Consider the following 12,595-nt stretch of genomic DNA (forward strand, 5'->3'; position numbering starts at 1 on the left):
AGACCGGCTCTCTGGGGGCTTTCCTCACCCCTCTTCCACTGGATGGTGCCCAGAAGGCGTCTGCCTCGGGGGAATGTCCCTAACTTCTCTCCAGACTGGATCAGGGCCTTACCTTGGTGGTTCAGGTCACTGAGCAGGACGGGAAGGCAAAGCTGGAACTCAAGTCCAAGCAGCCTGATCCCTGTACTCACAAACACGAGTCTGGATAGAAGGCATGATCCTTTAACCACCCTCTTTCTTTAACTTTTATTTATTTATTTTTTTAATTTTTTTTTTTGCGGTACGCGGGCCTCTCACTGTTGTGACCTCTCCCGTTGTGGATGGAGCACAGGCTCCGGACGCGTAGGCTCAGTGGCCATGGCTCACGGGCCCAGCCGCTCCCCGGCATGTGGGATCTTCCCGGACCGGGGCACAAACCCGTGTCCCCCGCATCGGCAGGCGTACTCCCAACCACTGCGCCACCAGGGAAGCCCTTTCTTTAACTTTTAACTTTTATTTTTTATTACGAGCGTTTTCAAACATACACAAAAGCAGCATACTGATCAGTAGTGAACCCCTGTGTACCCATTACTCAGCTCTATTTCCTCTTTCATGAAACTCCTTCCTCCGGAAGTTTCCAAACACGCCCCTCGTCTGCTTCTTCCGGCCCTCTGGCCATTCCTCGGATGCTTTGTGAATCCCTTTTCCTCCATTTTTCTGAAGCCTTGCTGGTACTCCATTCTTGCATACTCTCCTTCCTCCTGCAAGAACTTGGCACATGATACAGACCTCATCAGTGACTCTTCTCTCACTAGCAAAATGATATGAGATAATCAGAAAATGGTTAAGGTCATCAGTTATGGAGTCATAGACTTGCATCGAATCCCAGCTCTGCCACCTACCAGCTGTGTGGCTTGTGCAAGTCACTCATCTTTCAAGGAATCAGTTTCCTTTTCTGCAAAGTGAGGCTCAAATGAGAGGATCCATATAGAGGGTTGTTAGGAGGGTTTTATGAGGTTATGTATATAAATCATGCAATCAGTGCCAGCTGTCTCGCCTCCGGTTGACTGAGAATTTCATGGAAGCAGGGATGTGTTCTAATTTTCTCTGTATTCCTAGAGCCTGAAAAGGTGCCTGGCACAAAGCAGGCATTCAATAAATGGTTATAAATTAATTAAGCATGAGCGAACCCAGTGGGTGCGTGGCTGGGGGAAGAAGGAATTTTCAAAAACGGAGCTCTATCTAGTGGCAATGAATCAAAGAGATTGTTTGGGACTGGGAAGTGGTTAAGTTGCGTATTATCAAATAATTGTGTATCATGCGTAGTTGAGGTACAAGGGTTAAGCTACACGTGGCTGTGATGGACGGTGAGCTGAGTGATGCTTTGAGTTGGAAGGTGGGGTGCTGGCAAATTACCTGGAGCTGGGTCCCCCAGAGTGCCAGGATGGGATCATTTACTGGTTCCCTGTCTGACCCCCTTTGCCTACAAGTGTACACCAGGCTACAGTGGACAGAACTGCTCAAAGGAACCTGACGCTTGTCAATCCCAGCCCTGTCACAACCATGGAACATGCACCCCTAAACCTGGAGGCTTCCACTGTGCCTGCCCTCCAGGCTTTGTGGGGCTGCGCTGTGAGGGGGACGTGGATGAATGTCTGGACCAGCCCTGTCACCCCACAGGCACTGCAGCCTGCCACTCTCTGGCCAATGCCTTCTACTGCCAGTGTCTGCCTGGACACACAGGTAAGGTCTGAGAGAGGGGGTATGGGCATTTCTGGGCACAGCTGAATTGACCATGGAAACCCAGACAATCCCCACCCATGAGGCAGCCTAGTTATCTGGTCCATCCGCCTGCCTCTACGCCCCACACCAGAGAACATGCCCACCACCCCTTTGCCTGTGCGGCTAGTGCTGGGCTGTCTCCCAGGAATGAGCTAGGAAGGAGGCAGCGACTGAAACAGAGTGTTATGTTTAACCCCACCCCTGCCACAGGCCAGTGGTGTGAAGTGGAGCTAGACCCCTGCCAGAGCCAGCCCTGCTCCCACGGAGGGTCTTGTGAGGCCACAGCAGGACCACCCCCAGGATTCACCTGCCACTGCCCCCAGGTGAGTGACCACAAAGCTGCTTTCTCTGTTGCCCCCAACGCTGACGTAAGGTGAGAATGCCTGAGCCGGGAACCTGGGGGAGCACTGGAGCGGGAATTATTGGAGAAAGCCATCTCATGTCCACAGTGGTAAGTGGCTCTCAGCAGCAGTCGTGGGGAAAGGCAGGATCAGGTCGTAGCATGAATGGAACTTTCAGAAATCATGGGCACTGCCTAAGGGAAGGTCCCCAAGGCCAGCTGGGTGAGCTTGGATAAGTTCTTTTAACTCCGTGTGTGTATTGGTTTATAGACCTCAGATGCATAAAAGTGGGTTAATCTTAAGCCTTGGTTCATGATACACTAACATACAAACTAACATTAGCTTAGGTACTGCCTTCTTTTAATTATCCTTACAAGATAAAACCCATGAACCTAAAACAAGAATTACAATATTAATAACTTTCATGTACTTATGTCCTGCTGTATCCTGTTCCCCTTCCAGAGCAAGAGAAAGTACATAATCCTGTCTCCAAGGATCAAGATAATATAGTATTAGTTCAATTACTGTTACTCTGTTAACAGTTTCGTCTTCCAGGACTCACATCATGATGACAGTTCACCCATGTTTTGTTTTGTTTTGTTTTTTAATTGGTGTGTAACTGATTTACAATGCTGTGCTAGCTTCAGGTATACAGCAAAGTGATTCAGTTATACGTGTACGTAGATTCATTCTTTCACCCACGTTCTTGCAAACAGCTGTGTTTCATCCATTCTCCCCACTACGCAATATGTCACTGTGTGGGAAAAAAAAGGGGGGGGGACATGGTTTCAACTACTGTAAAATGATGAATTTGATGGTCTCTGAGGCCCCTTCCAGATATGAGAATCTAGGACCCTCTGAGTTATCTTAATGCAGGGGTTAGCTTAAGGGGAGGTGGGGAGAATAATACAAGGTCCTTCCCCCAATCTCTCTCCTCCTCTCCGCAGGGTTTTGAAGGCCCCAGCTGCAGCCACAGAGCCCCCTCCTGCGGTCTCCATCACTGCCACCACGGTGGCCTGTGTCTGCCCTCCCGCAAGCCTGGATTCCCACCCCGCTGTGCCTGCCTCAATGGCTATGGGGGCCCTGACTGCCTGACCCCACCCGTCCCTCCAGGCTGTGGCCCTCCTTCTCCATGCCTACACAATGGCAGCTGCTCAGAGACCCCTGGGCTGGGGGGCCCAGGCTTTCGATGCTCCTGCCCTCCCAGCTCTCCAGGGCCCCGGTGTCAGAGGCCTGGAGCAAAGGGATGTGAGGGCAGAAGTGGAGATGGGGCCTGCGACGCTGGCTGCAGCGGCCCAGGAGGAAATTGGGATGGTGGGGACTGCTCCCTGGGGGTCCCAGACCCCTGGAAGGGCTGCCCCTCCCATTCTCGGTGCTGGCTTCTCTTCCGGGATGGGCAGTGCCATCCGCAGTGTGACTCTGAAGAGTGTTTGTTTGATGGCTATGACTGTGAGACTCCTCCAGCCTGCACGTGAGTCTGAAACCCTGACGGGCTGGGCGGGGGCAGGGTGAGGGCAGAAGGAAGGACATAGATGTCTCTCGAGTTACAGCATGACCACAGCCTCAAGCTTCAGGGAGTTTCCACCCTAATAACCATTGCTAATTAGGGGTATAAGACGCTAGACTCCAACCCAGAGGAATGGGGCAGCATGAATATTTAATGTGGGGACCAAGAAAGAGGGCACTGCATCTTTCAGAGCTACCCTCTGAGAGCTGTGGGATCTCTGGCCTCAAGCTTCTCTCTCTAAGCCCTGTTGCCATGGAGTATCTCCCCTAGCAACCAGCATCCCTGAGGGAAAAGGGCTTCACTTCAGGGAGACAGGAGTTTGGGAGGGTAGAGAGTAGAGACAGTGTTAGGAAACAAAGGTGTCAGTAGACATTAGGGTGTCTGGACTACCTACCATCTGGGGTCTAAGTCCATTACTCCAGAGCTGCCCCCACTTAGCAACCAGAGCCCTAGAGGCTGTGTGTGGAGTATCAGGAATCCTCTCTGGGATGAGGAAGTCAGGTTTCTTTGGGGGTCCTGAGTCCCCGTCTCCTCAACCCACAGTCCAGCCTATGACCAGTACTGCCGTGATCACTTCCACAATGGACACTGTGAGAAGGGCTGCAACACTGCAGAATGTGGCTGGGATGGGGGCGACTGCAGGCCCGAAGACGGGGATTCGGAGTGGGGGCCCTCCCTGGCCCTGCTGGTTGTGCTGAGCCCCTCAACCCTGGACCAGCAGCTGCTTGCCCTGGCCCGGGTGCTGTCCCTGACTCTGAGGGTAGGGCTTTGGGTGAGGAAAGATAGTGATGGCAGGAACATGGTGTACCCCTATCCTGGAGCCCAGGCCGAAGAGGAGCTAGGAGGAGCCCCAGACCCCTCTCACCATGAGAGAGCAGCCCCTCAAACACAGCCTACAGGCAAGGAGACGGACTCCCTCAGCACTGGGTAAGAAGGCTGGGAGGCGGGGGAGAGGGGGCAGACATTAGTTTTTTAACCAGCAGAGGGAAGGGAAGCAGGGACCAACCGAGGGGTCTCTGAGGTGCCTTCCCCGCAGGTTTGTGGTGGTGATGGATGTGGACTTGTCCCGCTGTGGCCCCGACCATCCTGCATCCCGCTGTCCCTGGGACCCTGGGCTCCTGCTCCGCTTCCTTGCTGCGATGGCCGCAGTGGGGGCCCTGGAGCCCCTACTGCCAGGACCCCTGCTGGCTGCCCACCCTCGTGCAGGCACCGGTAGGTGGCCCTGTCGTTTCCCCTGACTTTGCTCCCAGGCCAGCTTTCACGTCAGCAACCAGCAATGAAGTCAAATGAAACAGAAGCACTGGAGCCCCAAATGTTCTTTGTGGAGACTTACCTTTGTTAACGTTCTTCTCCAGCTAGATCTCCTCATGGCCCATTTGCTCTGCAATTTACTTCCCTCAGTACTTTATTCTAACCTCTATCACAGACCGCCCACAAACCTTGGGTTCTGGTCTATTCTACTAAGCCGAGAGTATCCAACCATCCCCGTATCAAACAATTCATAGCACATGAGAGAATAATAGCTCTTATATACCACTTACTACGTGCCAGGCCTTGCTCTAAGCATTTTACAGTATTAACTTATTTAATCCTCCCAACGACCCCTATGAGGCAAGTACTGTTATTATTCCCATTTTACAGTTGAGGAAACTGAGGCAAAAAGAGGTTACTGCACTTGTCCAAAGGTCTCACCAGAGTACCCAACCTCACCAGGAATGGCCTCTTTTTCTGACTGTGTCTCTTCCACCAGAGCCCCCCGCCAACCAGCTTCCCTGGCCTGTACTGTGCTCGCCGGTGGCCGGGGTGCTTCTCCTGGCCCTCGGGGCTCTTCTCGTCCTCCAGCTCATCCGCCGGAAGCGCCGAGAGCATGGGGCCCTCTGGCTGCCCCCTGGGTTCACTCGAAGGTCTCAGACTCAGCCAGTTCCCCGCCGACGCCGGCCCCCCCTGGGCGAGGACAGCATCGGCCTCAAGTGAGAGTGAGAAAGAACTGGGGCTCAGGGAGGGGACTCTTTCCTGTGGAGATATTTATGATCAGAAGCAATAAGAGATGCTATGCAGAAGTTGAAGACACAGGAAGGGGAGAGGGGTGGGAAGACTGCTGGAATCTTAGGGACCCTGAAGGTCCTCTACCCACCCACCCCCTTCCAGGGCACTGAAACCAGAGGCAGAAGTTGATGAGGATGGAGTTGTGATGTGCTCAGGCCCCAAGGAAGGAGAGGCGGACCAGGTGAAAGCACTGGGGCAGGAATGGTCCTAAAGTGACGGAGGGGTTGAAGGGACAAATCAACCTTCCTTCACTGATACTTGCTTGTCCTGATCCCCAAGGCTGAAGAAATGGCCTCACCCTCCAAGTGCCAGCTCTGGTCTCTGAGTAGTGACTGTCAGGAACTCCCCCAGGCAGCCATGCTGACTCCTCCCCAGGATTCTGAGATGGATGTCCCTGATGTGGACACCCGTGGACCTGGTATGTGAGCCAACCCAGACCAAGAAAATGAAAACTCCCTTTGACCCTTTTAGAATCAGAAAGTCCTTTGATATCAGAACTGGAGAAACTAATATTAGAGTGAGTGCTTCCAACAGCCATTCTCAAAGTGTGGTCCCAGGACAGAAGAATCAGCATCACCAGGGAAATTGTTAGAAATATAAATTCTCAGGTTCCACTCCAGAGCTACTGATTCAGAAATTCCAAATATTGGGGAATCTGTGTTTTAACAAGCCCTGCAGGTGAGTCTGATCCAGGACTCACGTTTGAGAATCACTGCCCTAGAAGGTTAGAGTATTAAGGCCTGATGCTTCCTTTTACAGATGAGGAAACCAAAGCCCAGAGAAAAACAAAGTAGAAAGTCACTTGACTAAAGCCACACAAAATCAAGAACCCAAGCTGGGCTTCCTGACACCTCAAGCTGTGATTCTCCCTGAGCCTCCATGTCCTCCCCCTTCCCCAGTTGTCTCCCATTCTTCATGTCTCTCACCCACAGATGGGGTGACACCCCTGATGTCAGCAGTCTGCTGTGGGGGAGTGGAGTCCAGGACCTATCAGGAGACATGGTTGGGAAGCCCTGAGCCCTGGGAACCTCTGCTGGGTGGAGGGGCCTGTCCCCAGGTTCACACCGTGGGCACTGGGGAGACCCCCCTGCACCTGGCTGCTCGATTCTCCCAGCCAACCGCTGCCCGCCGCCTCCTTGAGGCAGGAGCCAACCCCAACCAGCCAGACCGGGCAGGGCGCACCCCGCTTCACACCGCTGTGGCTGCTGATGCTCGGGAGGTTTGCCAGGTCAGTGCACACTGGGGCTGCTAAAGGAAACGGGGCAAACTTGCAAGTAAGGCTGGGCAATAGCATCCTCTGGGTTTGGCAGAGAGGAAGGTGATGTGAGACTGGGGACTGAAAGAGAAACAAGAAGAGATGGATGAATATGGATTCAGAGGTGGTTAACAGTGTGAGGGACCTTAGCTAGCAGTCCAGATATACCAGGGTCACTGGCCCTCTCTGCCGCCCCACCCCCACCCCGCCCCAGCTCTTACTCCGCAGCAGACAGACTGCAGTAGATGCGCGGACAGAGGATGGGACCACAGCCCTGATGCTGGCCGCCAGGCTAGCTGTTGAGGACCTGGTTGAAGAACTGATTGCAGCCCAAGCAGATGTGGGGGCCAGAGATAAATGGGGTATGGATCTGGGGAAGTTGATGTTGTGCTATCAAGAAGTTGAGCAAATGGGGTGTGAGATAAGATGCAAAAAAGGGGGGTCAGCAGAGGGACCAACTGGAAGCTGGGGCATTCCCTCCCACCCTGCTGTCAAGGTGGTAAATCTGCAGTGCGGTGGCAGTTAGGCAGCGAGTGAGTCTCCCCTCAACATCCTCAAACACACACACACACACACACCCCTAGTCCACTGGGATCTAGGATGGGGGAAGAGTGTGAGAAGGGAGGGGGTCTCGTGGGACGGACGTGGTCTGCCGGTCCCATAGACCCCAGAACAATGCCCCATTGTCCCTCCCGCGCGCCGGTGACGTCACTGGGGCAACGCTTCCTGCAAGCCGGCGGTCACCCGGGCAACGCTTCCGCCTTTGAGGGACCCGGCGGGCTGAATAGCCCTTCCCCCAAGTCCAGAATCCGTGGGAAACAGGAACCCAGGCGTCGGGCCCCCAGCCTCGGGGTAACAACCTCTCACGTGGTGCCCTAGGAAAAACCGCGCTGCACTGGGCCGCCGCCGTGAACAACGCCCGGGCCGCCCGCTCCCTTCTCCAGGCCGGAGCCGATAAAGACGCACTGGACGGCAGGGTTAGACCGAGTAGCGGGCCCCCCACAATTAAGCTGACGCGGGAGAGGTGCAAAGCGCCGGAACTCCGAAAAACCTGAAGGGGGAGGGATCACCGGTCAAGTAGGAGGGCCAGTCCTGTGGGCGTGGCCTTCCCCGACCGCGTCCCCCTGGCTGTTTCCTCCCGGGCAGGAGCAGACGCCGCTGTTCCTGGCGGCCCGAGAAGGAGCCATGGAGGTAGCCCAGCTGCTGCTGGGGCTGGGAGCCGCCCGAGGGCTGCGGGACCAAGCCGGGCTAGCGCCCGGCGACATCGCCCGCCAGCGCAACCACTGGGATCTGCTGACGCTGCTGGAAGGGGCGGGACCACCGGAGGCTCGTCACAAAGCCACGCCGGGCCGCGGCGCTGGCGCCGGCGCCTTGCAGCGCGCACGGACTGCATCAGGGAGCGTGCCCCCGCGTGGGGGCGGGGCTCAGCCGCGCTGCCGGACGCTGTCAGCCGGAGCCTATCCTCAAGGCCGGACTTTGTCCGTAGACTTGGCCGCCCATGGGGGCGGGGCCTATTCGCACTGCCGAAGCCTATCGAAAGGAGCAGGAGAAGGCCCGCCCCTCCGCGGCCGTAGGCTTTCTGCAGGCATGCGCGAGCCTGCGTCCAACCCTGCAATAGTGCGAGGAAGATCCGGGGTCGCGGCCGGGAGCGGGGGTGTGGCCTCAGCTGTTGACTGGCCCTGCGATTGGGTGGCTCTAGGAGCCTGCGGCCCCGCCTCCAACACTCCAATCCCGCCTCCTTGCCTTACTCCGTCCCCTGAGCGGGGATCCCCTCAGGTTGCATGGGGTCCCCCAGCCCACCAAGTAATACCCTTAAATGCGGGAGGCGAGGGTGAGAAATAAAAGGCTGCATGTCAGGGAGGGATTCTAAAAGTGAGTACTGATTAAATGACAAGCAGTATGGAAGGCCTCCAGATTTTAAGATCCTTGAGCCTCAAAAGTGAGGGGTCATGAGCGTAGTGTGTCTCCCAAAATGGTGTATGCCACATCGTCTTCCACGTGGAGAAACTGCATCCCTGGAAAGAGGGTTCAGGGTGCTGGGATGAAGCAGGCCCAGCCTCTCTCACAGAAAATAAGGATGAGGTGTTACAGGAGAATGGAGTGGAATGGGAGCAGTACCCCTGAACCAAGAACTGCAAACAGATAGAATGTAAGATGTTCTTTCCAGTATACTGTTCCCAAAGGGAGCCTCCATCGCCTGTAACCCCCACTACCCACAAACGGCTGACAGATATTTATTGAGCACCTCCTGTGTGCCAAGCACTGTGTAGGCACAGAAGGCAGGACCAAAGGTCACTCCAGCTGATGACTCCTTGCATTCTCCCCACCTCACCCCACCCCCAAACAAACCACTGCAGGGATGAAGTGCCACTCTTCTAGCCACCACTATATCTCAGATCCCCAAATCTGTCACCCCATAATAAAGCTGATTTGAAGTGTTACCATCTTTTGGAGGGGTTGGGGAATGGAAAAAACACGAGGTTGACTGCAGAGTGTTTTCAGAATTTTGTGCCCTAGGTTCAACATTTGGATGGAAGCTTTGAGTATAGTTTTAAGAGCAGGAATAAGTAGATTTGGGGTCCTATGTTAATTTAGGGTATCATCTAAAGGCAAGAGTCTCTAGTAGCCCAATGAGAAACCACACACACACACACTAAACCATGCATACCCTTTGTCCCTCTTCCAAGGGCATTTTTTTATAGCCACTTGGGAGATTCCTGAGGCCTCATGTAGAGGGAGATGGAGAGAGCACCTCAAACTTTAACCACCATTCAACAATATGGTTATATCTCTTTCATGGCGATAGACCTGAGACACGGAGACATGAAGCATATTGAAAACTAACAATAACTACCATTTATGAGCATTCACTATGTGCCAAATGCTTTATCACATTTGATCCTCATATCAACGCTATTAAAAAAAACCTCCATTTTACTCTTTCAGAAACTGAGGCACAGAGATTGTATTTGCCCAAGATTGCAAAGCACTAAGTGGCAGAACCTGACCTCTTCATCATATTTCATGCTCAGTCACTCAGCTAACATGACAGGCTGCCATTTAGAGGTCCCAAATGTCTCTGTCCTGTTCCCACCTTGGTGCCAGCCAGCCTGACCAGCATTGATCAAAGACCAGGTCAGGCTGTGGTCCCCTCTCCCTTTTCCATTTCATGACGAAAGGAAAGCTTCCCCTGCGTCTCTTACGTTTGGTGCATATTTTGTGCCCTAAATAGACTCTAAGCACGTATAGGGCAATGATAACTATTCAACACATATTTGTTAGACACAGTGCTAGGGGTATATGTATGTTTGAGGGCCTGACATCCTTGGATCTGAGTCCTCTGCTTCCCACTGGAAACATGCCCCTCCCCAACCCAATAAGTCTGAGGGAAGCTGGGAAGCAGGGGGCAGGTCCTTCTTAGGGAAGGTACCTGGGGTAAGGAGTGGGGGGGTGGGGGGATTCTGAGGAGTGAAACCACTTCCTCTGTAGCTAGTTCCTGTGTTGACAGAACTGAAGGGGAGGAGGGGGGTGGAGGGAACAGAGCAGGAGGTTAGGGGGTACCTGAGGCTCTGGATATGAGAAAGCCAAAAGTCCTTCCCCCTCTGAACCCCCATCCCTACTGCAGCAGGAGGAGTTTTTCCAGTCTCTGTGCTCCCCTGGGGCGAGAGAGGTCAAGCAAGCCGTTGGGTGGGAAAAGAGAACTGGAGGAAGTTGACAGGGATGGGCGGGGCCCGGGGGGGTGCTGACCAGGAACCCAGCTTCCTGCTCAGTACCCAGGCATCCAGCCCCCGGCTCACCCCCACCCCTTTCAGCCCCTACTCCCCTCAGGAACTCAGGGTTCCGGCCCTCCTCCCAAATCCCAGCTACCCCTCCCCCATCGGTTTCTCCCCTCCAGGGGATGGAGGCTGAGAGACCCCAGGAAGAAGAGGATGGCGAGCAGGTGAGCTGGCACCGGGTTGGGGAGGCTGGCATTGGGAGAGAGGGAGGTGAAAGGACCTGAGGCAGAGACTGAGTAATGGTGGACTCAAGGGACTTGGATAGGCTTGGGCACAGAGGCAGGAACAGAGACGCAGAGAGAGGAAATGGGCTGCTGGCCTAGCCCTCTGCCCACCCCACCCCCACTTGACTGGAACGGATGTCTCTCAGCATCAGGGCCCCCATCAGGATGAGCATGGCTGGCCCCCTGTGAACACCAGCAATCGGCCCTGGCGATCTGCTCCTCCGTCCCCTCCTCCTCCAGGGTCCCGTCACACAGGTACCCCCACCCACCCAAGGAGCTCCCTGACCCTGGTGCCCACATCCTTCCTGATCCCATGACCAAGGCTCAATCCATCATGGGCTCTCTCCCCACCTCCTCCGGACTCCCCATCACACCCCCTTAGCTCTGACCCCCCATACACACACATCCACCACTGCTGTCTGCAAAATTCTCTGGGTCTCTAAGCCCTCCCCCTCCTCTCCCCAGCCCTGGGGCCCCGCTCGGCCTCCCTGCTCTCCCTGCAGACTGAGCTCCTTCTGGACCTGGTGGCTGAGGCCCAGTCCCGCCGCCTAGAAGAGCAGAGGGCCACCTTCCATCCCCCCCAGAACCGTCCAAGCCTAGGCCAAGCCCCGCCCCGGCCTCTTGAGGACAGAGAACAGCTCTATAGCACCATCCTCATTCACCAGGTGAGACACCCATCCCCTCCCCACCAGGAGGCAAGACCCAGGCTTCTTGGTCTCTTGGCCCCTCTTCTCTTTGGGAGTCCTACCCCTCCTTCTCCTCAGGCATCTGCCCCCCTGCCCCGCCAGGTCCTACTCCCCCTACCCCCATCACAGGTGTCCTATATGCCCCTCACACCAGCCCTGGCTCCTTTCAAGCCCTGCTCCTCTTAGAACCTCACCAACAACCTCCCCTCCCTCCACTCCTCCAGAGCCAGCGGATGGAAGCCCAGCGGTCAGAGCCTCCCTTACCCCCAGGGGGACAGGAGCTCCTGGAGTTGCTGCTGAGAGTTCAGGGTGGGGGCCGAATGGAGGAGCAAAGGTCCCAGCCCCCCACACACACCTGCTGAGACTTGAGCCCCACCAGCCCCTCTGCACTCCTGTGGCTCAAAAGCTGGGCAGCCCACTGCATGCCCTCAACCCTACCAGGCAGGGGCACCAGAGACTGGAAGACCCAGCAGAAATCTCAATATTCATCGCCCTCATCCACCTTTCCTGGGAACTGGAGCGGGTGAAATCCTCAAACCCTGGGCATAGTCAAGGTAGGATGGACATTTAACTCCCTCCATGACCAAGTATGTAGGAGCTTGAGGCCATGAGAGGATCCCAGCCAAAGTGGGACACCTCACCCTCTCCTCTGATCTCAGGGAGTGGCTGGGAGTCTTGGTCCTGAACTGTGGGGACATCCCCAGTAGTCAAGCCACCAGGCAGGATCTGAAGGGCTCATTTCCCAGAGGAAAGGCAAATCTCCCAAGGTTTTCACCTGAGAGACAGTTCCACCCTCCTTCTCAGTAAGAAGAAAGGAAGAGAGGGCACAGCAAAGACATAAAGACTGTTCTCCTACCTCCATCACCGGCACACCCAGCCCCGGGACTGAGGGGCCTACAGGCTGTGAATGGACATTTAGCCCTGCCCACCCTCCCTTCCCACTGCTGTTCTGAGCTATCTGATGTTTGGTTATATGAATAAATGTAATTCCCCTCTGGA

General features: G+C 55.1%; 2 protein-coding genes across 2 annotated transcripts in view; both read left to right on the forward strand.

Moving 5' to 3' along the window:
* Positions 1-9,351, forward strand: part of NOTCH4 (notch receptor 4) — a 23,639-nt gene extending 14,288 nt beyond the window's left edge. Inside the window, exons 19-30 of the mRNA XM_007459507.1 lie at positions 1,470-1,722; positions 1,972-2,084; positions 3,050-3,573; positions 4,153-4,536; positions 4,646-4,821; positions 5,360-5,579; positions 5,758-5,836; positions 5,935-6,073; positions 6,588-6,883; positions 7,125-7,272; positions 7,790-7,887; positions 8,057-9,351. Coding sequence (XP_007459569.1) covers positions 1,470-1,722; positions 1,972-2,084; positions 3,050-3,573; positions 4,153-4,536; positions 4,646-4,821; positions 5,360-5,579; positions 5,758-5,836; positions 5,935-6,073; positions 6,588-6,883; positions 7,125-7,272; positions 7,790-7,887; positions 8,057-8,752 — 3,126 coding nt within the window. The 3' untranslated portion in view covers positions 8,753-9,351. The remainder of the gene's footprint in view (positions 1-1,469; positions 1,723-1,971; positions 2,085-3,049; positions 3,574-4,152; positions 4,537-4,645; positions 4,822-5,359; positions 5,580-5,757; positions 5,837-5,934; positions 6,074-6,587; positions 6,884-7,124; positions 7,273-7,789; positions 7,888-8,056) is intronic.
* Positions 9,352-10,408: 1,057 nt separating this feature from the next.
* Positions 10,409-12,595, forward strand: GPSM3 (G protein signaling modulator 3). Its single transcript, XM_007459508.1, has 4 exons — positions 10,409-10,850; positions 11,063-11,165; positions 11,376-11,575; positions 11,821-12,595. Exons 1-4 carry the CDS (start codon positions 10,809-10,811, stop codon positions 11,956-11,958), a joined length of 483 nt encoding a protein of 160 aa, XP_007459570.1. The 5' UTR covers positions 10,409-10,808; the 3' UTR covers positions 11,959-12,595.

The sequence above is a fragment of the Lipotes vexillifer genome, unplaced genomic scaffold (genome assembly GCF_000442215.2).
Source record: "Lipotes vexillifer unplaced genomic scaffold, Lipotes_vexillifer_v1.1 scaffold862, whole genome shotgun sequence".
NCBI classification, from domain to species: Eukaryota; Metazoa; Chordata; class Mammalia; order Artiodactyla; family Lipotidae; genus Lipotes; species Lipotes vexillifer.